At 53.3% G+C, this 23,125-nt stretch overlaps 1 protein-coding gene across 2 annotated transcripts in view; it reads left to right on the top strand.

Moving 5' to 3' along the window:
* The window catches only part of LOC142895645 (ephrin type-A receptor 4), a 51,838-nt gene that overhangs the window by 24,115 nt on the left and 4,598 nt on the right, over positions 1–23,125 (top strand). The window contains exons 5-16 of one of the 2 annotated variants that reach the window (XM_076036878.1): positions 4,352–4,687; positions 10,125–10,249; positions 10,336–10,495; positions 11,239–11,350; positions 13,148–13,206; positions 13,703–13,816; positions 14,372–14,561; positions 18,906–18,963; positions 19,447–19,656; positions 19,776–19,925; positions 20,380–20,576; positions 22,433–22,591. In XM_076036878.1, coding sequence (XP_075892993.1) covers positions 4,352–4,687; positions 10,125–10,249; positions 10,336–10,495; positions 11,239–11,350; positions 13,148–13,206; positions 13,703–13,816; positions 14,372–14,561; positions 18,906–18,963; positions 19,447–19,656; positions 19,776–19,925; positions 20,380–20,576; positions 22,433–22,591 — 1,870 coding nt within the window. The remainder of the gene's footprint in view (positions 1–4,351; positions 4,688–10,124; positions 10,250–10,335; positions 10,496–11,238; positions 11,351–13,147; positions 13,207–13,702; positions 13,817–14,371; positions 14,562–18,905; positions 18,964–19,446; positions 19,657–19,775; positions 19,926–20,379; positions 20,577–22,432; positions 22,592–23,125) is intronic. The other variant, XM_076036877.1, reaches the window with a different exon arrangement.

A 23,125-nucleotide genomic window follows, 5' to 3' on the forward strand; every position in this document is an offset into this window, starting at 1 on the left:
CGCTGCGGAGCGGAGCTGAACATTAGCCGGACTCGCCGTCTCCCAGCGACCTTTGACCCGCCTCGTCAGCCGGTCAAACATTTGATCCCACGAACCCTCACCCTGTCTGTCGTCTGCTGTTTTCTCTCCTCTCGCGTTTTTCTTTTTCCCTCCCCCTTCTCCTCCTCGTCTTTAACTTCTCACCCACATGTCGGAGCTCTGTAATTACGGCTGTCACTCACACATACCACATTCTGTTGGGTTTTATTTTTATTTTTTTCTGTCTCGGAATCACGACCAGAACAAATCAGATTTGGAAAAAAAAAAGACAAATCGCTTCAAGTCACCTCACAGTTGTTAAAGGTTCCAGCTGGAAATGATCCAGCGTCTTGATAGTAATGTGTGTGTGTTTTTAGTGTGTGCGAGGAGGTGGGAGTAATCGAAGACGACCCCCTCACCAACACACACACACACACACACACACACCCACATGCATACACACACACACAACCGCTAGCCTCGCTCGCCGCAACCTTGCGACGCGTGATGACGATGATTAAAACTGGACGCCGTGTTTTTCTGCCGCTGTGTGAATGATTTTTTTTTTTTTTCTCTCTCTCTTTTTTCTCCACGCCTGTTACCTTTTGCTCTAATTTTCCTGTCAACGCCGTACTCGTGTTTCTCCCACTTTGCCGCAGTTGCCGCTCTCTCGGCGGCCGCTCCGGTGCTCGGCGGCCTCGCACTCGCAGAGGAGGCGAGAGATGCAGCTCGACTCGGGGTCAACCTGCACCAGGGAGCCGCCGGGTTAAATAGCACACGTCCGCCTAAATTTAAAACAGACGTCGGCCGTCGGAAGAAGTGAGTGTGCGATTGAGATTGCGCGCTGTTTGAAATGTAAGTCAAGGCATTTTAATTAAATGTACCTGGAAAGCTCATTTATTCTCCAGATTCAACAGGCGCAACCTGCGGCTCAATCAGTTCACGAGGGAGAACGTGTTCCTCTCTAAACTCTGGCTTCATATCAGAGAGACTAAACACTAAATTTCCCCTGACAGCTGCACCATCCAGCGTGTGTGTGTGCGAGCGGCTGGAAGCCTCTTAATATTTATACGGGAGCCGTCGCAGCTTCGCTCCTGGACGTAAAGGTGCGAATGTGGCAAAGCGGCTGAACTGGACCAGAAAAAGCTCCGCCGTCCCGGATTTAACGGGGGGGGGGAAAGAAAATACCTCGGGAGCTAGATGTGCACCACACATGAGCGCACACCGCACACCGCACATGCACATGCGTGCAGCGTCACATGGCAGTAATGAGGACCATGCACACCCGTGGGAGCCGGTGGCTCGGCTGCGCTCAGGTCCTGGGAGGGCTGCTCTCCATTTCAGGGTTTCTCTGGGCCCTTGATGTGTTTCTCAGACTTTCCTCAGTTTTCTTAGCGGTGTGGCAGCGGAGGAAGAGGGCGAGGATGGGGAGGAGGGAGCGGGTGTTGCTGGCGGGCGGGGGAGGAGAGGGGGAACCAGGCGAGGTGGAGGGTGGAGGCAACGATTCCAGCCCGACGGTAATCGCAGGGTCAACGTTTCAGTCAGTTGAGCCTCCGGACCTTCTGAGAGAGAAGACTGATAATGGCAGTGGTGGAAAAATGAGAAAGACAGATTTAAAAAAAAAGGGGAGTCGGGGGTGTGGGGGGGTGTAGGAGAGAGCGGCCAGGAGTTGGGGTGGGGGGGGGGGTGAGGTGAGGGTAAATTGCAGTAAGGGGCAGGGGGGGAAGGAAATGATGGAGTCGTTACTCGAGGCGGTTGGGGGACTTTTTGGAAATGTAAAAAGGCCATGTTGAGCTGATGTACGACACTTGCGTGAGCGTCCCCCGGCCCGACCCCCCCCCCCCCCCACCTCCCCACCCCGTCTCCCCCACGTCTGCCTAACCACTCCCCCTCCCCCGTAGTTCCCTCTCCCAGGATTAATTACCGGGTGTCAGTCACAGCCGACGGCTCTCCCACGCTCCCCTGCTCCCACCGCTGCATTTTGGGGAGAGCGTCAGGTACAGCCTGCACTCGGAGCACAAGTGTGTGTGTGTGTGTGTGTGTGTGTGTGTGTGTGTGTGTGTGTGGCCTGCGGTGGAATGCGTTTAGGACATTATAAAGTCATAAAGTTATAAAGCGCCTGTTCCAGCCGTCGCCGTGGCAACAAACAAACAAACACGTCTCCGCGCACCTTTTTTTTTTTTTTTTCCCCGCTCTTTTTCCTTTCCGTCGACGTTTCCAGTTCGATGTCTCCAGACGCCGACTGTGATCGCCGGCGTTGCTTCGGCTTTTTCCGGCGCTGTGAGCCCCGGCAACAGTAGAAGCAGGTGCAGGTGGGGAGGAATGAGGAGGAGGCGGCAGCGGTGGAGGCGGAGGCGGCAGCGGCGGCTGCGGCGGCTACCTCGCGACAGTGACAAAGGCTTCTTCTCACCGCGGCCGCTCGCAGGAACCCAATATAGAAACGCCATCAGTCAGTCATTGTCTCTCTGGCCAGGCCGAAGCGGGTGAGGAGGGTGAAAACGGGGGGAGTGGGGGGCGGCGGTGGTAAGTGCGGACAGGGCAGGGGGGGGGGGCAGACCAGTGCTTTATCATCATTTTTAATGAGAATTTATAAATAGTTTATTTTAATCAAAGGCTGTTGTTGGTGGGGAAAGTTCAGCCGGCGCTATAATTAGTGGCGCCGCATCCTTCTCATCTTATCTGCTGTTGCTGCTGGTCACCCTCCAGGAACAGTTTTAGTCAACAGATACACACACACACACACACACACACATACACACCCACGCACAGACACACTTTCCATCCCGAGTCAAAGCGACGCTGCGAGCGTCTCGGCAAAGAGGCGAAGAATCATTAAATGGCAGAATTTCACCAACCCAAGCCTCCGCCTCATAGAGCGCGCTCACCCAGACGCCCACCCCACCCCCATCCGACCCCCACCCCCCCCCCACACACACACACACACACACACCCTCGCCACCCCAGGGCGACCGCCGCACGCTCGCCGCCCCCCTTTCCGCCGCGTCCCTCCGCGAAATCAGTCAATGCCACGCCGCCCCTCCAAAAATAACACTGATAATTAATTTCCGTCGTGAAATGATTCGTCTGTGGACTTACCAGCTTCCATATTTCAGCATGTATCGACCGGGGCTCCGCCTCCTCCCCCCCTCCCCTCCCTCTCCATCCCCTCCTTCCACTCCCTCCACTCCCTCACCAGGCTGCCTGCCTGCCTGCGTTCGCTTCATTAGTCAGAGAGGAGTGAGTGTGATGTGGAAAACAGAGATGGAGAGAGAAAATAGAGTTAAGTCAATTACTGTCGCTGGTGTTTGAAAGCGACGCAAAGAAAGAAAAAAAACACATTAATTACAGCAGAGCTGACATGTAAATTGGGATCGATGAGCGCAGGCGGCGGGGGGGGCGGGGCGGTGGGGGGAGTCGCGTATCTGCAGTGCGTGCTAGGGGGCCGCTGTGGCTTCACATCAAAGCAGGATTTTAATAACAGACCAAAATTTCAGCTCCAAAAGTTGCTGAGTGGCTTCGCCTCAAAAAGTGCAAACGGTCGCCGGCTGATTGGGCCGATTGCGCGGACGGTGGAGAAATCCGCCCGCCTATTGGATTTCAGGCTGACGGGGTTGAATGGACTGGCGGTGGAACTGGATCCCTCCCCGCGCTGTAGAGCACGGGGCATTTAGGAGGCAACTGGAGAGGACGCAGCTCTCAGGATCTGCACGAGTCAGTCAGTTAAGGGTTTTTGTTTTTTTTGGGGGGGGGGGTCGGAACTGCTTGAAAAGCCATCAGCCGGGTTTACATTTAATCGTATGGTGGGGCCCGCGGTGGCGGTGCCGGCGCCTCGCAGCAAGGCAGTCGCTTCCCGAGTGGGAAGGAGGAGCCTCCCTGTGAGGAGTTTGCATGTTGGACATCATAGTATGATGTAAAGCAGCTCACCTTAATTGTCCCCTGTGGGGAGGTTTGTCTCCAACTGAGAGTGCTGCATACAACTTGTTGTTTCTGCAGCAGGATCAGCAACAGTTGCAGCGGCTTTCTCATTGCGAATAGCAAAGCCCTCTGCAGAGGGTCCAATTCTGCTGCTCTTGACATCAATGTCGTGAAATCAATGTCCAAAGCTGCTGTTTATCTTTGGGTCTGTCCAGCCAACAATACTGGCAGCATGAACACCCATCCATTCTGATTCCTGCTGCTCCTCAGAAGAAGAGTCAAGAACAGCAAACTGCCCTTTAAACTACGACTGCTGCATGTCATCAACAAAGTGTTTGTTCGTCTCTTCCTCTCGTTCAACCCAGTACTTGCCACCAATAACGCGCCACTTCCCTCCCCCGCCCTCCCCTCTCACCAGGACCGCCGTCCGCTCCGGTCCACTTGATCTCCAACGTGAACGAGACCTCCGTCAACCTGGAGTGGAGTGCGCCCAGGAGCTCCGGCGGACGCCAGGACCTGACCTACAACGTGGTGTGCAAGCGCTGCGGCCCCGACGGCCGGCGCTGCCAGCCGTGCGGCAACAGCATCCACTTCAGCCCCCAGCAGCTGAGCCTGAAGGGGACCAGGGTGTCCATCAACGAGCTGCAGGCGCACACCAACTACACCTTCGAGGTTTGGGCCGTGAACGGCGTCTCGCCTCAGAGCCCCGGGCCGGAGCAGGCCGTGTCGGTGACCGTCACCACCAACCAGGCCGGTAAGTCAGTAGCTGGAGTGAGTGTATGACCTGTTTAGAGAAGGTGTTCCCGTGTGGTGGTCGTTTACTAGTTGAGCTTTTTCTCTCTCTGGAGTCATGGCCATTTCATGTCTGGTAATGTGTAACATTGACGGCAGTAAAGGATAGATGGAAATGGTTTCACGAATAAGTGTTTTGTTTCTTCAATCCAACGAGAGGTCGGCAAGGCTAACCGGCCAAATGCACTATTGACAAATCAATGAAGATGATAAATAGGAGCCGTACGGTGTTTGGCTGGTGAGGAATGCAGCAGACAGGCTGCTGATTTTCTCTGCCAGGAAAAGACCGCTGAGCTGCTCATACTGGATGCAGAGCGCGTCCCACTCTGAGGGATTTGGGGGGGGGGGGGTTGGGAGCTTTGGGTGTGGGTGGGTGGAGGGGGGGGGGTACTCCTATTTTCTGTTCTCCCCCTTTTTTGGTCTGTGGGTAAAAACATGTTTATTAAAAATTGCAAATAATTTGTTTGAAGGATGGGTGATTACAGAGGAGGATGATGGATTCTCCGCGCTGCGAAATTATTTTCTGCAATAATTTCACTTGGCGTCCTTTTTTGCATAATTAGGCACGCCGATTGGGGGGCGGGGGGTGAGGGTAGGTTGTCGGGAGGGCTAGCGTGCTATATTTAGCACCGGGGCTAATGAATGAGATGAGTCGTATTGATCTGTGGCGGGCTTCATTACAAATGCCGCTGGATTGTGTTTATACGAGTGTGTAATTATTCTAGTTAGAGGACGCTCTGCTTTACGGCCCTGCAGCCTCGGGGGTGGCCGCCCAGGGCCTCCTGTTGTTTTGTCATTTTGTAGCCCGTTGTTGTGCAAATGGATTTTTACGATCGTGACCTCCCCCCCCCCCTTATTTTCCCCTTCATCCCTTTTTTCCTGCTCTCCCTCGCTTAGAGCCCATCATTACTTCCCTCCTCTTTACTGCCCTGTTCTTGGGTGGCGAGCCGAGTGCCCTTTTTGTGTTGTTGCTCTCCTTGTTTTTTATCGCTAATTTCCAACCGCCTGGGAAAAAGGGCGAATGTCTTGAATAGGACTCACACTGGCAATTTAAGAGGCGCCGCGACTTGATTTATCAGCCGGGGTCGGGGAGTGGGGGGTAGAGACGAATGGACGAGGCCGCCCGCCTCGCCTCGCCTCGCCTCGCCTCGCCTCGCCTCACCTTGCCTGCCTGCCTGCCTGCGTTCGCCGGTAATGGAGCACACCCTGGGGTCCAGACCCGGGGCCTCGTCAGCACAGTCACGCCGACGTGCACTTCTCACCACCATTCCGAGCGTGCGCGCGTCCCCTTCCTCGAGGTTGCCCGAGGCGAACGGCGGGCGGACGCGAGACTCGCAACTTCTCGATGATGTTGCTCCTGGCTCGGCGCAGGCGCACGTCTCACAATTGTTCCCCCCAAAAATATCACTTACACTCCGCTCTGCAGCTGGATGCTCTGTCATAGCGTGAGAGCGCGTGTCGTCTGTCTGCGTGTGTGTGTGTGCGCGTGCGTACGTGCGAGCGCAAGCGTGTGAGCGCGTGTTTGGCCGCGGCGAGCGAGGAAATGTGCTACGCGGAATGTTTGATCACTCTGGCAGATAGACCTGATCTGCATCTGTCTCCCCAACAATGTCCTCTGTGTGTCTACAGGCATGCGTGTCCCCGTCTGATTTGCGTGCGCGAGCGTGTGCGCGTTAAGCATAATAGCTCCAGACTGATTGGATTTCGTCCATCTAATGCTCAGTAGGGGCTTTGGAAGCTCTGGTTTCAGCTGCTGGTAATCCAGCCAGTCATCTGTGGCTATCCCTCTCGCTGTATCGCCACCCCTCATCCAGACACCGCGGATTACACATCTATTATGATAGATTTATTAGGATTTATAAGTGCGAGCGGGGAGAGGCACCCCCCCCTCCCCCTCCCCCAAAGTGAGCTTTAAGAGGCAGCACTAAAAGAAGGCGGAAGAAATGTTTTTTTGCGTGACGTTGAAAATCCCAAACTGAAACTGCTGCGTGAGCGTGACCAAAGAGAAAGCAGCTCGTCTGATGTTGATTGCGCGACGATCGCGCAATCAACATCAGGCGACCTTCCTTGTTGTGCGCGTACAAAAGAGGTCGGGTTTCATGTCCCGCCCCTGATCACAATTCCACTGTCATAAATCAGGCGGGGTGTAACCTTTTCACCCGGACGGCACAGGGAGAAGGGAGCCGAAACGGGCTTTGAGCTGACCCCACGGCTGAGTGTCCCCCCCCCCCCCCCCTCCCGACTTTCTGTGGGATCAAACACTGTGTGTGTGTGTGTGTGTGTGTGTGTGTGGGAGAGAGAGAGAGAGAGAGAGAGAGAGAGGTGTTTATGACGGATACAAAATCCTCAGCAGGCTTAGGCGACTAGAAATGAATTAGAGGACAGAAAGTGTGTGTCTATGTGTGTGTGTGTGTGTGTGTGTGTGTGTGTGTGTGTGTGCGCGTGTGTGTGTGGACACATCTGTCACTGCGCATGCATGCATGCAACTCATGCTGGCTACATGTGGAAATGCATTCTGGGATATGTTAGCGGGAGACTTTTTTTGAAGCCCTGAAACCTCCCCCCCCGCCCCCCCAATACCCCCACCCACCCACCCACCCCCCAACCCGCCAACTCCTCCGAACTATATTTTTTCCTCGGCGGTAACAAATTGACTGCCTCCTAGTCTGGCAACCAGGCTGGGATCTGGCAACCACATGGGCACGGCGGCTCCCGTCTCCTTTAATGTCAAACTGTAATCTGCCGCATGCTCGCGCAGACTGCCGGACCCCGACCACATCTGTTCCCCGCTGCACAAATAGTTTGGGGTGAAACATTCTTGCAAACACACAACGTCCCCACATCACAAACGGGGGCGGGGGGGGAAAGGAAAGACAGCCTGCCAAAATAAAAAAAATAATAATAAAATAAATGATGCAGCATTGTCTGGCGGTGGGATTAACTAAGCCAAACACCCCCCCCCCCCAAGTTATTTGCCTCGGCCAGGTTTTTTTTTTTTTTTACTCATTAAAATATCTGCATAGGTGGCGTGATTGAGTCTTTCTGGCCGCCTGTGAGATAATGGAAGGAGGTGCGAGCTTTTTTCTGCGTCAGTTCCTATCTCTCTGTTGGTGTAATGAGGTCCTTTTGTGCGCCTTGTGTGTGTGCGTTCGGCATGTGTGTGCGCGCTGTGTTCCGCACAGCAATTTTTTTTTTTTTTTTATTCTTTCGAGAGAAAAAAAAGGGAAAAAAAAAACATTCTGAATTGAAAGCTGATTATTCATTGCATCTCGCAGTTATTATATCTGCAGCAGAGCTCCCCCCCCCCCCCAATCCCACGCATTCAGTGGGTGGAAATTACAAATGGGGATGCACATATTTAAATCTGTCTGCGGCCGAGGTGCCAGTGTGTGTTCCACAAAGTTACTTCCTCCTTGGCCCCCGAAAACTTTCTCCGCCGCTCGGGGGTCTGCGTCATGCCGCAAACATTGTTTGGTTTTAAAGAATGGCTCGACTCTGCCCGACTCGGAGCTCGTTTGCTCCCCGCCATCCCCGCGCAGGGAAACCTCGGGGGCCGCTCGCAAAATCACTCATCTTAATCTTCACATTAGTCGAGGTAAGAAATAAAAATGCAACGTGAGGAGGCAACAAGATTAAATTGCAATATCTGTCATCTTTGAGCGTAGTGATGGATGCCTGGATTAGCAGGGCCAGTGACCCCCCGAGGGGGTTTTCCTCCTCAGCCAGAGAAGTCCTCCGTCGGCCCCGGGAGGGCCCTCAAATTGGCCGGCGCTGGCGGTGGAAGATTGATCTGAGGGATCCAAATGGCCGTCATCTAATTGTTTAAGGGAGACGCAACACATTAGGCCAACAGGATTACACAACCTGGGGTTAATCTGTTTACCAAGAGATGTCTGCGATCCCATCCCTCGGCGTATCCATCTCCATCTCAGCCAACCCCCCCACCCCCACCCCCCTCCAGAACCCTCCCACCACCATCTCCAGTCCCGACTCCGCCTCCTCCTCTCGCAGAAACCCAACCCGAGGCCGGCGTCTTCAGTTCCAGCCCACGTTTGAAGTCAATCCCCTGCCTAAAAGCTGTGATGGGTGTGTGTGTGTGTGTGCGCGTGTGTGTTTTTTTGTGTTAGCGTTAGCTCAAAGGCTAGTCTCCCCGGAGCCCCGGCTCAAAGTGATGGGAATGTATATAATGTCATAGATAATCTAATCATAATCGCCGGGCTGCTCCGGGCTCATTAATCATCCCCACTGTAATTTTTTAAAAGGCAGATGGCCTCGAACCCGGAGGGTAACTGTATCGCCCGGGGGGGGCAGAGGTCAAAGAATCGGACCCTGTTGCAGACGCCAGGGACCGGTACCTGTGCGCGGTCGGTCCGAGTGGTGCTTTGTTCTGTGCCGAGGTCGGTTGGGGAGGACGTCTCGTCCCGCTCAGGAAAACCCGTCATGCGATATCTTCAGCTTCAGTCCCGCTGTGTGTCTGCTCAAACTTAATCCGCCACAGAAGTTGTAGTCCTGCTCTGCTCACGTGAACGGCTCCCCGCCAGAGGATGAGCACCCCCCATCCCCCCCTCCCACCGTTGCCCCCACTACCACCACCACCGCTTCTTTTTTTTTCTGTCTTGGAGTGTGTATGACCCAATTTGAGAGGTTGTCATAGGCCCCCGAAGATAGAGGTTTGATTTGTGCAGCAGCCACAACGCTGGAGGGAGGGAGGGTGGGTGGGTGGGAGGGAAGGGAAGGTAAGGAGGAGGGAGGTGAGGGAGGGGATGAGTGTGTAAGCCATTATCTGTACTTTAACCTTCACATGTTAGAGGCGTTTGAATGCAGATAGCGAGGCGGCTTGAAATATGGCCTCATTATCGGCGGCGGCAGGAGCCGCAGATAAGATCGTTCTCTGTGGCTTTAATGAAAACCAATTGATTTGCTCACTTGAAGAAAGAAAAAATACAAAAAAAAAAAAAAAAAAAAATCCTGGAGGCTGCTGCTCATTTCCATGGCAGGCTTTGTCTTTTCTTTCCCAGGGTGACCCGAAGTAGAAGAAGAAGTTAAGAATTATTTTTGCCAGCAGTGTAAGAAAAGTGAGTGAGATGCAAACGTCAGCTGAGGGGAAATTGGATTTGTTTTATTGATGCCGGCCATTAGTGCAGACGTACTGTTGCACTTTGGCTTTGGGCGATTTTATGGTCTGGCTCTGTAGCTGCGCCACCCGTTGACTGGAAAGCTATAGTTCGAGCTGAGTGGATTTCTTTTATTGTTATTTCATTTTTTATTTTACGTGCTCTGGCTCAAGCTGCTGGACTTTCCCCCAGCTGTTGAAATCAGTCAAAGCCCCGAGACTCCAAAAAAAAAAACAAACCCCCGGTGGACTTAACCGGTTTTTCTCCTCTTCACTGCGTCTCCAGCTCCCTCGCCGGTGACGTCCATCCAGGCCAAGGACATCACCAGACACACCATCTCTCTGGCCTGGCAGCCGCCCGAGAGGGCCAACGGGGTCATCCTGGAGTACGAGGTCAAGTACTACGAGAAGGTGAGGCGGCTTCCTCAAGGCCGGACGGAGGAGTTTTTTGCGAGGGGGTTTCGCTAAGTCGCCGCCCGCCTGTCGTCCCTCCGTAGGACCAAAACGAGAGAAGCTACAGGATCATCAAGACGTCCTCCAGAAACACCGACATCAAAGGCCTCACGCCGCTCACCTCCTACGTCTTTCACGTGCGCGCCCGCACGGCGGCCGGCTACGGCGATTTCAGCGGACCCTTCGAGTTCATGACCAACTCCGGTGAGTTTGTTTGTCTTCCACCTGGATGGTTTATCCCCCTTTTTTTTCTCTCTTCTTCAAAGCCAGCTTTGCTCGGACCGACGACGAGAAACCTGGCGATGGTCTCTCTTCGATCATCACGAGTGGCGTCAATAAAAGATGATAGATATTGTGCTTCGGTACCTGACTGGCAGCTTCGACCGCCGATGGATGAAATAAGTCTTTGTGGAAGTGCCAGCTGGCTTTTGACCTGCGTGGGGGTTTTTTTTTTGGGAAAAAAAAAAAGGAATGAGTCACTACCCAACACTTCAAACGCAGGCGCCGCTTCTTCCAGCTAGAAATCTTACGTAATCTTATTTATGCGCCGAATGTCCGCACGCAGCATTTGTTTCGTTAAAGCGCTGCAGTATACTCTGATCGTCCTTACGTATTCAGAGTGAAGGTGAGGTAGAAACAAAACGAGTGTTTATTGGAGATGATGACAGAGAAGCCTTTCTGCGCCCAGCTGGTCCCTTTGGTTGTGATGCAGATCGAGACGCGAGCGCATGATAATGACCCGGTCAAGCACGAAACCTAATGAGCCGCCATTGTCTGTGTGTGCTTCGAGGAAGTGGAGCTGGGTGGCAAACGCAGAGCAAATACACACACACACACGCGCACGCACACACACACACACACTGGCCGCGCAGCAGCTCCCAGCAGACGCAGCGACGCTGATTTCATGTCTTTGTCTCCTCCCATCCTCCTCCGCCTCCCGTCCGCAGTCCCGGCGCCCATCATCGGCGACGGCGCCAACTCCACCGTGCTGCTGGTGTCGGTGGTCGGCAGCGTGGTCCTCCTCCTCATCCTCATCAGCGCGTTTGTCATCAGCCGCAGGTGAGCTCCACACACCCGACCACTCTCCCGTCTCCCCCCTCTCCCCCCTCTCCTCCCTCCCAGGTAGGGGATGTCTTGCTCAAGCAGTGGCGTCTTGAGAGAGAGAGGGAGAGAGAGAGAGAGAGAGAGAGAGAGGGAGAGAGAGAGAGGGAGAGAGAGAGAGAGAGAGAGAGGGAGAGAGAGAGAGAGAGAGGGAGGTAGCTTTCAGGACGACGCTTGGAAACGCACACACACACACACACACACACACACACACCTACACACACGCTGAACCAGACAGCTACTGCAACCGGCTGAGTGATGACTCGCCACACCGGAGACGTGATTGACAGCTGAAGAGATGCAATCAGCACACACACACACACACACACACACACACACACACAAACCCCCTTCACCTCCTCCCCCCTCGCTCCATGCGCGTCCCCTGTAATCCGGTCGACCGCCCGATCAGGAGACTGAACGAGGGGGGGGGGGTGAGAGAGGAGGGACGGCCAGGTGAACTGTGGCAGTGGCAGGCGGGTGGACACACACACACACACTCACACACACACACACACACACACACACATTCAGAAAGGCATCAGGTGGATTTTCACTGATCCAATCTCAGGGTGTTAAGACACACACACACACACACACACACACACACACACACACACACACAGATGGGATTACATGCAGATGGGGCTGCCTCACCTCATGGTGTTACCCATTCTGCCCTGTGTGTGTGTGTGTGTGTGTGTGTAGCAGGGGGTGCTTTACCTCTCATGTGAAAAATAGGTATTGTCTCAGTGTCGGGGGTGGGGGGGGGACGGGGGGGCACAGGCAGCGGGGATGCTAACGGTTTGTGTGCTTTCCGGCCCTCTTGCATATTTGACCGTGTTTATTGATTCCTTCCCGAGTGGATCGGCTTCTTTATTCGCCGCATCCTGATTTGCATGTGTGTACTGCGGGTGATGGAGGAGCGACGGGTGGGCTGCTGCCTGTGTGTGCGTGCTTCCCTTTTCAGCGCCGCCGCCTCTCTCCTCGGCCAGGCAGGTGGTTGTCTCGCCCCTTTTTCATATGCATGCGACGGCCAGTGTCATTGTGATTGCGGGGAGGGACGGTAATCACGCAGCCGTTAACAATCATTGCACAGCCGCCAAGGAGGACAATGTCTCGCACATCTGGTGGGCTTTTTTCCGCCACTGCGAGGTCGGCGGCGGCGTCAATATCAGCGCAGGTGTCAGTGCCGCCGGAGGGGATTTTGGCTGGATTTTTTAAGTGCATCTCCTCCCCGGGAATTGATTAGCTGCCGCGTGTCCGCCGTCCTTCAGGAAGTTTAAGTGCTGACGGTTACTCCCGGCTGACAGACGCAATGTGGCGATGACAAAATGCTGTAGCGAGAGTGAAGGACACTGTCATTTTCCTCTTACGCTTTCCCCAAAACATGTAATTCAAGGTCAAAGTAGTTTTAGAAAAGAAAAAAGAAACAATTAACTTCTCAGTAAGTAACGCTAGACGTAAGACACAGATTCTTTAGGTCCCACATTATGGAAAGTTTACTTCAACAATGTTTGTAACTAAATATGATTTTTTTTTTTTCTGGAAATCCATGGTGTGGTTTTTGATTGTTAACTGCTTCACTGAAGTCTGAAAAAAAAAAATACATACCTGAGTGTCGGTGCAACATGTGACCTTCAATGTTAAGTTTTCTCTCACTGATATTTGTACCTTGTGGTGCTACATGCTCTGCTGCGAATGACTGTAAACCTTGTTTTTTTTTTTTCTCTCTTTTTCTTGTTTTGCCCCCAGAAGGAGTAAGTACAGCAAGGCCAAGCAGGACTCGGATGAGGAGAAACACTTGCACCAAGGTAACTTACAGCCGCCACTGGTCCACCGGCGCTGCCCTGTCAATGAAAAAAAACATTAGCGCCGGCGCTGGGTTCGTCGGTGTGCACAGCAAACCACAAATGAAGGACATGAAGGAAAAACCAAGGAAACCCCAAAAAACACAATTCTGCAGTTAATGTACTCGCGTCCCGACGTGTTCCAAACACCTCGTTATCAAGTCATCAGCGTTGTTGTTTCGCATCCCGCAGAAATTTCAAGTTAATGAGCTCCATCTTGGTCGCAGTCGCACATGTTGACATGAAAAGCAAAGAAAGGAAGAGAAGGAGGGGAGGAGGAGGAGGGGAGGAGGAGAGGCCTCACAGAGCGAAGCAACGTTGCCTGCAGCATGATGAAAATAAAGAACAGATGGAGCGTCGAAGCTGCCATGAATTAACTTTCTCTTTTTTACTCACTCTTACCTGTTTTTTTTTTTTTTGTTGTTGGTTGTTTGCTTCCCTCCTCCCTTTACAAACTCAGGGGTGAGGATCTACGTGGACCCGTTCACCTACGAGGACCCCAACCAAGCCGTCCGCGAGTTCGCCAAGGAGATTGACGCCTCCTGCATCAAAATTGAAAAAGTGATCGGCATTGGTGAGACGCTCGAGTCGCTGCTGCGTATTGTGGTTTTTTTCACTCAGCTTTATTAGAAGAAACGCCATGGTAACATGGTGGTGTTTTGTTTTCTTGTTTGACAAATTCTTGCGACTCCGCTGTCTTCTTCTACTGTTGCTCAGGTCATGTAAGCACACTTGCAAAAAAAAGAAAGAAAAAAAAAAATACCTCAGGACAATTTGGACGGTACAAAATAAATAAATAAATAAATAAATAAAATCATAGGGGCTAAATATGTTGTCCGTGCTATTCCTGGGCCTGGAGAAAAGTCATCCAATGACAAAATAATAAAGAGCAAGAATCAATATCCATTTCCCCTTTCTTTCTGCTCCGCCAGCCGCGGGGAGGGGGGCGGCGAGGGATTAAGGACCCTGATCAATGTCTAAAGTGGACCCCTCCCCCTCCCCCTCCCCCACACCCTCTCCCCACCTCCTTTTTACTCGCCCCAGCTCAGTTATTCCCAGCTACGAGATGCCCGTTCAGAGTCCCAACGTGCTTTCACGCCACCGCCGCCTCGTTTTTGTTGTTTTCCAGGGGAGTTTGGCGAGGTGTGCAGCGGCCGGCTGAAGATGCCGGGCAAGAGGGAGATCTGCGTGGCCATCAAGACGCTGAAGGCCGGCTACACCGACAAGCAGAGGAGAGACTTCCTGTCCGAGGCCAGCATCATGGGCCAGTTCGACCACCCCAACATCATTCACCTGGAGGGCGTTGTCACCAAATGTACGTTAAAGACGTGATCCGTCAACGGTGGTGGCGGAGGCGTGAGGCGTGCGCTCGTGCGTGCGTGTGTGTGTGTGTGTGTGTGTTTGTGTGTGTGTGGGGTGGGTCTCCGTTACACACATGGAGACAAAAAGGCAGTTTCCTACACATGAAGGCAACAATTGCAATCTGATGTTCAACAACACCACCGCGCCGGCGCCACTTAAAGAGGCGCTTTCAGCTCCTTCTTTTTTTTTCCACGTTTGCAGCGAGAAACCCAACTAATCCCCAGCATCCGAAACAAATAGCCTTCATATGTTCTGCCTGGCAACAGACGCCCAAACACTGCTCGTCAGCGCGGACAATAGGGGTCTTGTAACTTGACGTACCGCTGCCTGGACGCAGCATCGCGCAACTGAGACCGTCATGATTTTCACAAACTTTCCTGAGCGCCGTCCAACATCTGGGAAACGGCTCCATCCGTCCAACTGTCGATGAGGTATTGGCTGTTTTGCTGTTGTTGTTGGGGAGGAGGAGGAGGAAAAGCTTCTGCGTGCAATCTGCGTGGGTGCTTTGATGAGGTTTACATAATAGAGTGCATATAGAATAATGCAGAACGACCCGAGGGGAAATATGCAGTCTGATTGGGAACTAATCATCTGTTTTAGAACAGAGACGGTGTGAAAGCATGCTGACCTCTTTTTTCCCCCTCTCACTTTGCTGATTGGCTTGTTTTTTCCCGTACTTGAAACACCTTGAGACTTTCCTGCAAGAAATTGTGATAATTCTCACCTGACCCACACACACACACACACACACACACACACACACACACACACCATTTCATTAACACACAGGTTGGCTATTATATTATAATAACACAGAAAGAGGTGTTATTTCTACAGTCCCCTTCTGTCTCCTAAAGAAAGAAGCTGCGGATCAGCACCGGCTCTGCCTCCTGTTTAAAAGGTGCCTTTGGATTCAAAGCTGCGGTTTCAAGATAGTGGACTTAAGATGTGTAACCGCTTCCGTTGCATTAAGCCCCGAAATAACCACACGGTGCATTGTTACACATTTATTGAAATCTTGTGTGTGTGTGGGTTAGCGCAACACGCTATCCGGTGTGCCACCCCACCCCCCACTACCCACCCCAGGTGGACTCTGTCCAGATGGACGGGTTTCAGCATTAGCGGAGGTGGTGGCGGTGGTGGTGGGGTGTCTAATGGGTCCAGGAACATGGCCTGTAGCGCGGCACCAGGCTCATTAATCATGGTGTCAGCCGTAAATGTGTTTGGGGTTAGGGAGTGATACCCTATCCCTCCTCTATCTGCTGCAAAACAACGGCCACATCTCCCTCCCCCTGCCCTTGGCGCTCTCTCCTCTCTCTTTTTTTTTTTTTGCTCCTATACTTTTTTTTTTTTTTTCCTTTTTACACCTTATCCCGGTGCTGTGGGTGTTGAGTGTGTGTGGCATCGACGACCTTGTACCTTTAGTCGCATGTGTGTGTGTGTGTGTGTGTGTGTGTGTGTGTGTGTGCGTTGCGGCCGAAGCTGATGCTTCTCGACGTGGACTGATGAAGTGGCTAAATGTGCAGCAAGTCGACGGCCTTGCGCGCTTGCTAACGTTGATAATCCTTGAATCCTTGAATAACGCCGCCTATCTCCTATAGACGTAGGAGTTACTTAGTCATTGGTTGCAGCTCCAGCCCGAAATTGTCCGGACGCCTCCATCAGGCCTCGCTCTGGGGGAAATGACCTTCACTGACCTGCAGAGGCTGAGAAAAAGTGGACAAATGGACAGGAGGCAGGAGGGGAAATCTGAGAGACGAGAGGCAGACAGGGGAGGTGCTAATAGAGACGGGGCGGAGGCGGCGGCGGAGGCGGTGGTGGTGGTGTGCTGGGGTGGGGTGGGGGGGCAGTTAGGATCTGATGGATTAGACCAGAGACAGAGAACAACGGCGGGATCGGCAGAGGAAGAAAGCCGGGGGTGTTAAAACCACTGAACCGGAGGCAGAAAAAAGAAAGAGTCGGTGTGAGACGGCCGAGTGAGCGAGTGAGAGAGAGAGAGAGAGGGAGAGAGGGAGAGAGAGAGAGAGACGGGTGCATGTAGGCAGACGAGCTAAGCAGCAGCGACAGGAGCCGACATGAAAGGATGGCCAGCCAAAGCGAGAAGATCATTCCAATAACTCCCACTGCACGTCCACCCACTCGTACTTTCTGAGAGCTTGACACAAGGTTTGCGCAAATTAGTCCTTAACACTCGAGTGTGTGAGCGGAATCTATTAAAAATCCATTTTTTTATTTTTTTTTTCCGCCTCGAGTTGCGCTCCCCTTCATTACAATGGAGTTAAAAGGAATTCTCCGTCTGGGCTGAGCTTTGCTGGCACGTCCGACAGAGCTTATTAAGCCTCATCAATTATGGAAGGATGCCAAATAGGCAGCCAACTACATAAACGTGCAAGAATCGGATCCCTGAAGTCCGCAGGCTTCCAATCAGGAGGCCCCGTCGTGTCCGTCCAACCAGGTTGCGATTAGAATCTGGCCTCCGTTTGAGTCAAGAGCTCCCAAATTTTCCAAAGATCTTCTTTCAGAGAAAGCCGGATCTTTGTTTCGGCTTCAGCGGGGGCCTCTGGAGGGCGCCGCGTTCAGCGTCTGTCTAATACCGTCCCCTCTCTTGTTGCACACCGCCCCCCCGCCCCTCGCCCCCGTGGCCCCCTGGTTTTGTTGGCAGGTGATAATCGCCCCCTCGCGGTTGGGGCCCTTCGCCCAGAGTTCATTGCCAACGACGGCGGGCCGCGCGCGGGTAAACAAGGAATTAGCATGCAAATGGAAAAGGGAGGAAGAGGGCGGAGCCAGAGAGGCGAGAGTTTAAGGTCGCAGGTCAGACGCTCCTCATGGCCTGATTGGGGTGGGGGGGGGTGGGGGCTGTCAATCACGCGCAAGCTCCCCTGGGCAGAGGGGCACCACAAAGAAGACAAAGAGAAGCCCCCCCCAGCCCCCTCCACCCCCCCAGCCGACTCCCCCCAAATCCAAACTGTCCCTCAACTTCAACTCCACTTCCTCTTCATTTCATTTTTGGACCATCAGCGGAACCCCTAAATTAACACAGTGCCAATCAGCCGGCGGTGACTGACGGCCCTCTTGGAGCTGCCGCCACTTGGCTGCCAACTCCTGGGCCGGTTGAGTTCAAGTGGACCAGATGAAACCTCCAGGCTCAAATCAGCTTTTTCTTCTTTTTTTTTTCTTTTGGAATCCCAGAGACGATCGCCGGAGGAGTCGGCGGTGGGCACGTGTTGTGCTGTCAAGGATGGTTAGGCAGCGGCTCCGTGCACCATCGCGGTGCACAAAAACAAAGCATTCTGCCATTTCCCCCCCCCCAACTTGGTTCGATAGCTGTCTGCTGAGGAAAAGACGGGCGGGTGGTCATACAGACAGACAGACAGACAGACAGACAGACAGAGCCACCAGCCTCGCTGCTGCCTGCCTCGGCTCAGATAAAAACAGACGCTGCCCCAAGAGAGACGGAGGAGGAGGACGGGAGAGGGAGAGGGGGGGGGGGGGACAAAGGGAGGAGGTGATAAGGCCAGAGAGGACCAAGTGGGGAGGAGAGAGGAGGCGCTGGGAAGAGGAGCGAGGGAGGAGGAGAGTGACAGATGTGCGTGGAAAGAAGTTTGGCGGAGGAGAGAGAGAGGGAGGGAGAGAGAGAGAGAGAGGATGAGGGACAGTGAGCGACACAAATGGGGAGTCGGGAGGGACGGCGGGCGGCCGACTGTGACGAGGCTCCGGACATTGTGTCCGACGTCGGCTCGTATTTGCATAAACACAAGATGGTGTGTGTGTGTGTGTGTGTGTGTGTGTGTGTGTGTGCGTGCGTGCGTGTGAGTGTGTGTGTGAGTGCGTGTGAGTGTGTGTGTGAGAGAGAGAGAGAGAGAGAGAGCGAGAGAGAGTGCGAAGTCCTGTTTTCTTTCAGCCAAGATGCCTGCATGTGCAGCGGGGGGAGGGGGGGGGTGTCAGGGCAACCTTAACTCTGAGCTAATTAAATCACTACAGGACAGAGATGGATGGTCCTGCACACACACGCACACACACACACACACACACACACACACACACACACACACACCACGCACACACACACGCACACACACACACACACACACGCACCCCGCTGTGTCGGAGCTGTGATGTGCATCGTTTACCGCCATAATCATTTGCCTCTGTCTCTCCCTCTGTCTCTCTCTCTCTCTCTCTCTCTCTCTCTCTCTCTGTCTCTCTCTCTGTCGCCCTCTCTCTCTCTCTCTCGCCCTCTCTCTCCCCCCCCCCTCGCTCTCTCTCTCTCCCCCCCCCCCCCCTCTCTCTCTCTAGGTAAGCCGGGTGATGATTATCACAGAGTACATGGAAAACGGATCGCTGGATGCATTCCTCAGGGTCAGTCATGCTTTTCTGTTTTCTTCGCAGGCATGTGCACGTACGTGCTCGCGTCGCAGCTGATCCCATCTTATCTGTAAAGTCACCCCCCCCCCCCCTCCAAATTACAAGCTCGCTGACGCCCCTCCCTAATCTCCTCCCTCCCCTCCATCGAATTACGTTTTTCGCCGACGACGAGGTGTTGTTGTGTCGCAGGCTCCTCACCTCCGTGTTTTCAGCCGACGGCTGACGTGTAGCAAGATTGTGTGAGAGACACTGGTGATGACCGGAGAGAGAGAAATCCAAAGGGAAAGTTTGATACTTTGACAGGCGGTTAAAAGGCACTCGTCGCGAGGCAGTGAAAGAATAATTTCATGGCAATAAAAATGTCACTTTAAATACTTCATTTATGTTTGAAATGATTACAAGCCAAGTTAAGCATTGGTGACAATTTAATAGTGATGGAGCCTCTTTTTTTTTTTTTTCTCTCTCCCTTCCCCGCAGAAGAACGACGGCCGCTTCACGGTGATCCAGCTGGTGGGCATCCTGCGCGGCATCGCGTCGGGCATGAAGTATCTGTCGGACATGAGCTACGTGCACCGCGACCTGGCGGCCCGCAACATCCTGGTCAACAGCAACCTGGTGTGCAAAGTGTCCGACTTTGGCATGTCCAGGGTGCTGGAGGACGACCCCGAGGCTGCGTACACCACCCGGGTGAGTCCGAGCGTGTGTGTGTGTGTGTGTGTGTGTGTGTTTGCCGTCTTGCTTGGCAGTCTGCGCACGCTTCACCTTGCTTGTCCGCTCTCATTAACCGGCCCATCCCTCACTCGCAGGGCGGTAAGATCCCGATCCGCTGGACGGCCCCGGAGGCCATCGCCTACAGGAAGTTTACCTCGGCCAGCGACGTGTGGAGCTACGGCATCGTCATGTGGGAGGTGATGTCGTACGGCGAGCGGCCGTACTGGGACATGAGTAACCAAGACGTAAGTGTCCGAGAGAGGAAATTAAATTTACAATGACGGCTATTAGCGTCGAACGTTGTGGAATGCGAGAGCTCGAACAATAACCAACTCCCCCGTCGCGCGTGTGGGCTGTCGGGCTTTTCTTTCAAAAGATGATTTGTCATTTTTAACTCGGTTACATAATTGCATTACCCGCAGAGATGATAAAACACCACCACTCCATTCCCTTTTCTCATTTCACATTAAATTCATTTGTACTTTCCCCAAGTGACTGCGTCGGATTCAATCTGCGGCACAGCCGAGCGTGTTGTGTAGGTGCCTTCAGTCGGGTATTAAAAGGCAGATAACACATTAAAGTTAATGGGCGGGGGGGGAGGAAAAAAAATGAGGCGGCTGTCGTCGGATTGCCTGCAGGTTAAATATGAGTTGAGGAGAGCGGCGGAGTAACTCATCCTCTCGCCAATCCTCCGCGCAGGTAATTAAGGCCATCGACGAGGGCTACCGGCTGCCTCCGCCCATGGACTGCCCGGTGGCGCTGCACCAGCTGATGCTGGACTGCTGGCAGAGGGAGCGGGCCGACCGGCCCAAGTTCGGACAGATCGTCAACATGCTGGACAAGCTCATCCGCAACCCCAACACCCTGAAGAGGACCGGAGGGGAGGCCAGCGTGAGGTGAGAGGATCCGTGCAGCATTTACGGATGAGTGGAAGGACCGGGCTGGAAAAGTGCTTCTGAGAGGCCAGCGTGGAGCGCCTTTAATGGTCTGGAAGGGGGAAAAAATAGCAAGGGAGGAGGGAACCGGCCGGGGTGGGAGGTTTATGGCAGTGGTGGACAGGAAGGAGGGTTTAGTGTGAGTGAGGAAGATGCTGAAGGTCAGGGGTTAGATGGAGGCAGATGATTGGCTGGGGCCACGCCTGGAGGTACCAGGAAGTTAGATGAAGGAAAGCAGATAAATGGAAGCAGAGGGGTTTCGGCCGACGTTCCTGCCTGAAATTCCGACTTCTGCCCAAGTGATGGGACTTCGCCGATCGTCCCATCAAATTTTACCACTGCTGCTCCTCATAAATATGTTAATGCGAAGGCAATGAACTAACATATGCAGCCTATTTAGTGCATGTACATTACTCTACCCCAACACCACCAAACACACACTCACTGATACCACTCTCACTCCTGCCCTCCTCCTCCTCCTGGTGTTTACACTCCTCATAAATACCAGCCGGCAGCAACGCGTGGCTCTTTTCAGCACCATCGCCGTTCCTAATGGATTTCTTCGCAAACCAGCTTTAGTGGCCCCGTATGCACAGGAATGTGGCCGGGGGGGTGGGGGGGGGAGAAGAGGAAGAGGAGGAGGAGGAGATGAAGGAGGTGGTGGAGGAGGAGGAGGAGGAGGAGGAGGGGAAGATGAGTTCAGAAAAAGCCCAAAAAGAACCAAATGTTGTTAGTTTGCAGCGACTGAACGTGTTGAGGATGACCTGCGCCTGTTTACAGACTGGATAGCCGGCCGGTGGGAGTCTGTTTGAGTTTAACTAGGCTGTGACAGCACACACACACACACACACACACACACACACACACACACGCACACATGCTCTGAGACGCTCGTCCTTGTGGAGTAATTAGTAGAGCCGAATCCTATAAATGCCACTTTTACTGCTATACAACAGGGAGGGAGAAATAGTGTGTGTGTGTGTGTGTGTGTGTGTGTGTGTGTGTGTGTGTAGGTGTATGTAGGTGTGTGTGTAAGTGACAGAGACAAATGGGATTCTGATGCATGATTAGCGTAGCTCCTGAGGAGAGATGGCCTTTTCAGTTTTTTTCTTTTTTTTCTTTACAAATGACTCAGAGAGCCACTGACTCCCGACTCATCGGCCCCACGTGAGCGATTCACGCTCAAGTGCTACTGCATGGCCGAAAACACAAAAAAGGGAAAGGGGAAAACGGGAAGTGCAGATGCGGATGGGTTTTTTTTTTTTTTTTTTTTTTATAAGGAAAGCGAAGATGAAGTTGACCGCGCTGCCAAACTCAGCCAAATGTTGCTCGGCTATATTATTTTTATTCCTCTGTAAAATAAAGGCTCGCTAACTGTGACGGTCACGCTGGGTGGAAAGCTGATGGACTGGTGCCTGTTCGGACCAACAGAACCTCAGCAAAGCCGGCGGACCTGCTGAGTCCATCAAGAAGGAAGAAAAAAAATGGAGGAGAAAAACCCTCCTGAGATGTATTATAGCCGCGGATGTTTTACAGTTTGTGGCCGGCTCTCTGTCATCGGCCGAGCTCTATCTGTCACGGCCCTGTGACCCTGGAACACAGCAGAGTTCCAGTCTGGTGGTGGTGGGGGGGGCGGGGCGGGGGAGGGGTTACATTTCAATTGAGAAGCACTTTAACAGGATGTAAATTTCAGTGTCGCGGCTGTTAGGGGTTAGAGGGAGGACGGTGGTGGTGGTGGTGGTGGGGGGGGGGGGGCGGTGGCGATATCTCGTGGTTCCGACTTTGATTAGTAACCGCGTCTCCTCCAACCCCACCAGGCCCAACACCACCCTGCTGGAGCCCGGCAGCCCCGAGGCGTCCTCGGCCGTGGGCACGGTGGACGACTGGCTGCAGGCCATCGGCATGGAGAGATACGGCGACAACTTCACGGCCGCAGGTTACACCACTCCGGAGGCCGTGGTCCACATGACCAAAGAGTGAGTGTCCAACCGCAGAGGAGAGGTCTTGTGCTCGCTGGTACTAGCTGGTTTCAATATTTCAGAATGAGGCAGTTTTTTTTTTTTTCTTTAGAACTTTTGCACTGCCAACAACAACAAAAAGCAACAAAAACAAAATCCGATCCCAATGATTGCCGGGCGGGCGTCATGCCCGTCTTCCGCCCCAAACATCAATACCATCAGTGGCTGGGAGGCTCATTATCGGCGTCTCCCGGCACCGAGTGTTGTTTGACAAATGCGAGCGATGCAAGTGATGAAAAACACCGATCCTACGGGCTGCAAAGTGCCGTCGCTCTGCTCGCTGGCATCAGTCAGAGAGCTTGCGACTGGCCCACCGGCATCCTCAAACAGCTGCAGCCCCCGGTGACTTTCTCACAAAGTCAAACTCTCTCACTTTCCACCCACTCTGGAGGCTCAGGTGGATCCAAAACTGTCGTTTAAATGTTTGCTCACTCGTTTCTGCCGCAAATTCACGTTAAGTTCAGGTGCAAAAAACTGTCGGCGTTTACATCT

The sequence above is a fragment of the Nelusetta ayraudi genome, unplaced genomic scaffold (genome assembly GCF_046127955.1).
Source record: "Nelusetta ayraudi isolate G7.1 ecotype Tasmania unplaced genomic scaffold, CSIRO-AGI_Nayr_v1 ptg000048l, whole genome shotgun sequence".
NCBI classification, from domain to species: domain Eukaryota; kingdom Metazoa; phylum Chordata; class Actinopteri; order Tetraodontiformes; family Monacanthidae; genus Nelusetta; species Nelusetta ayraudi.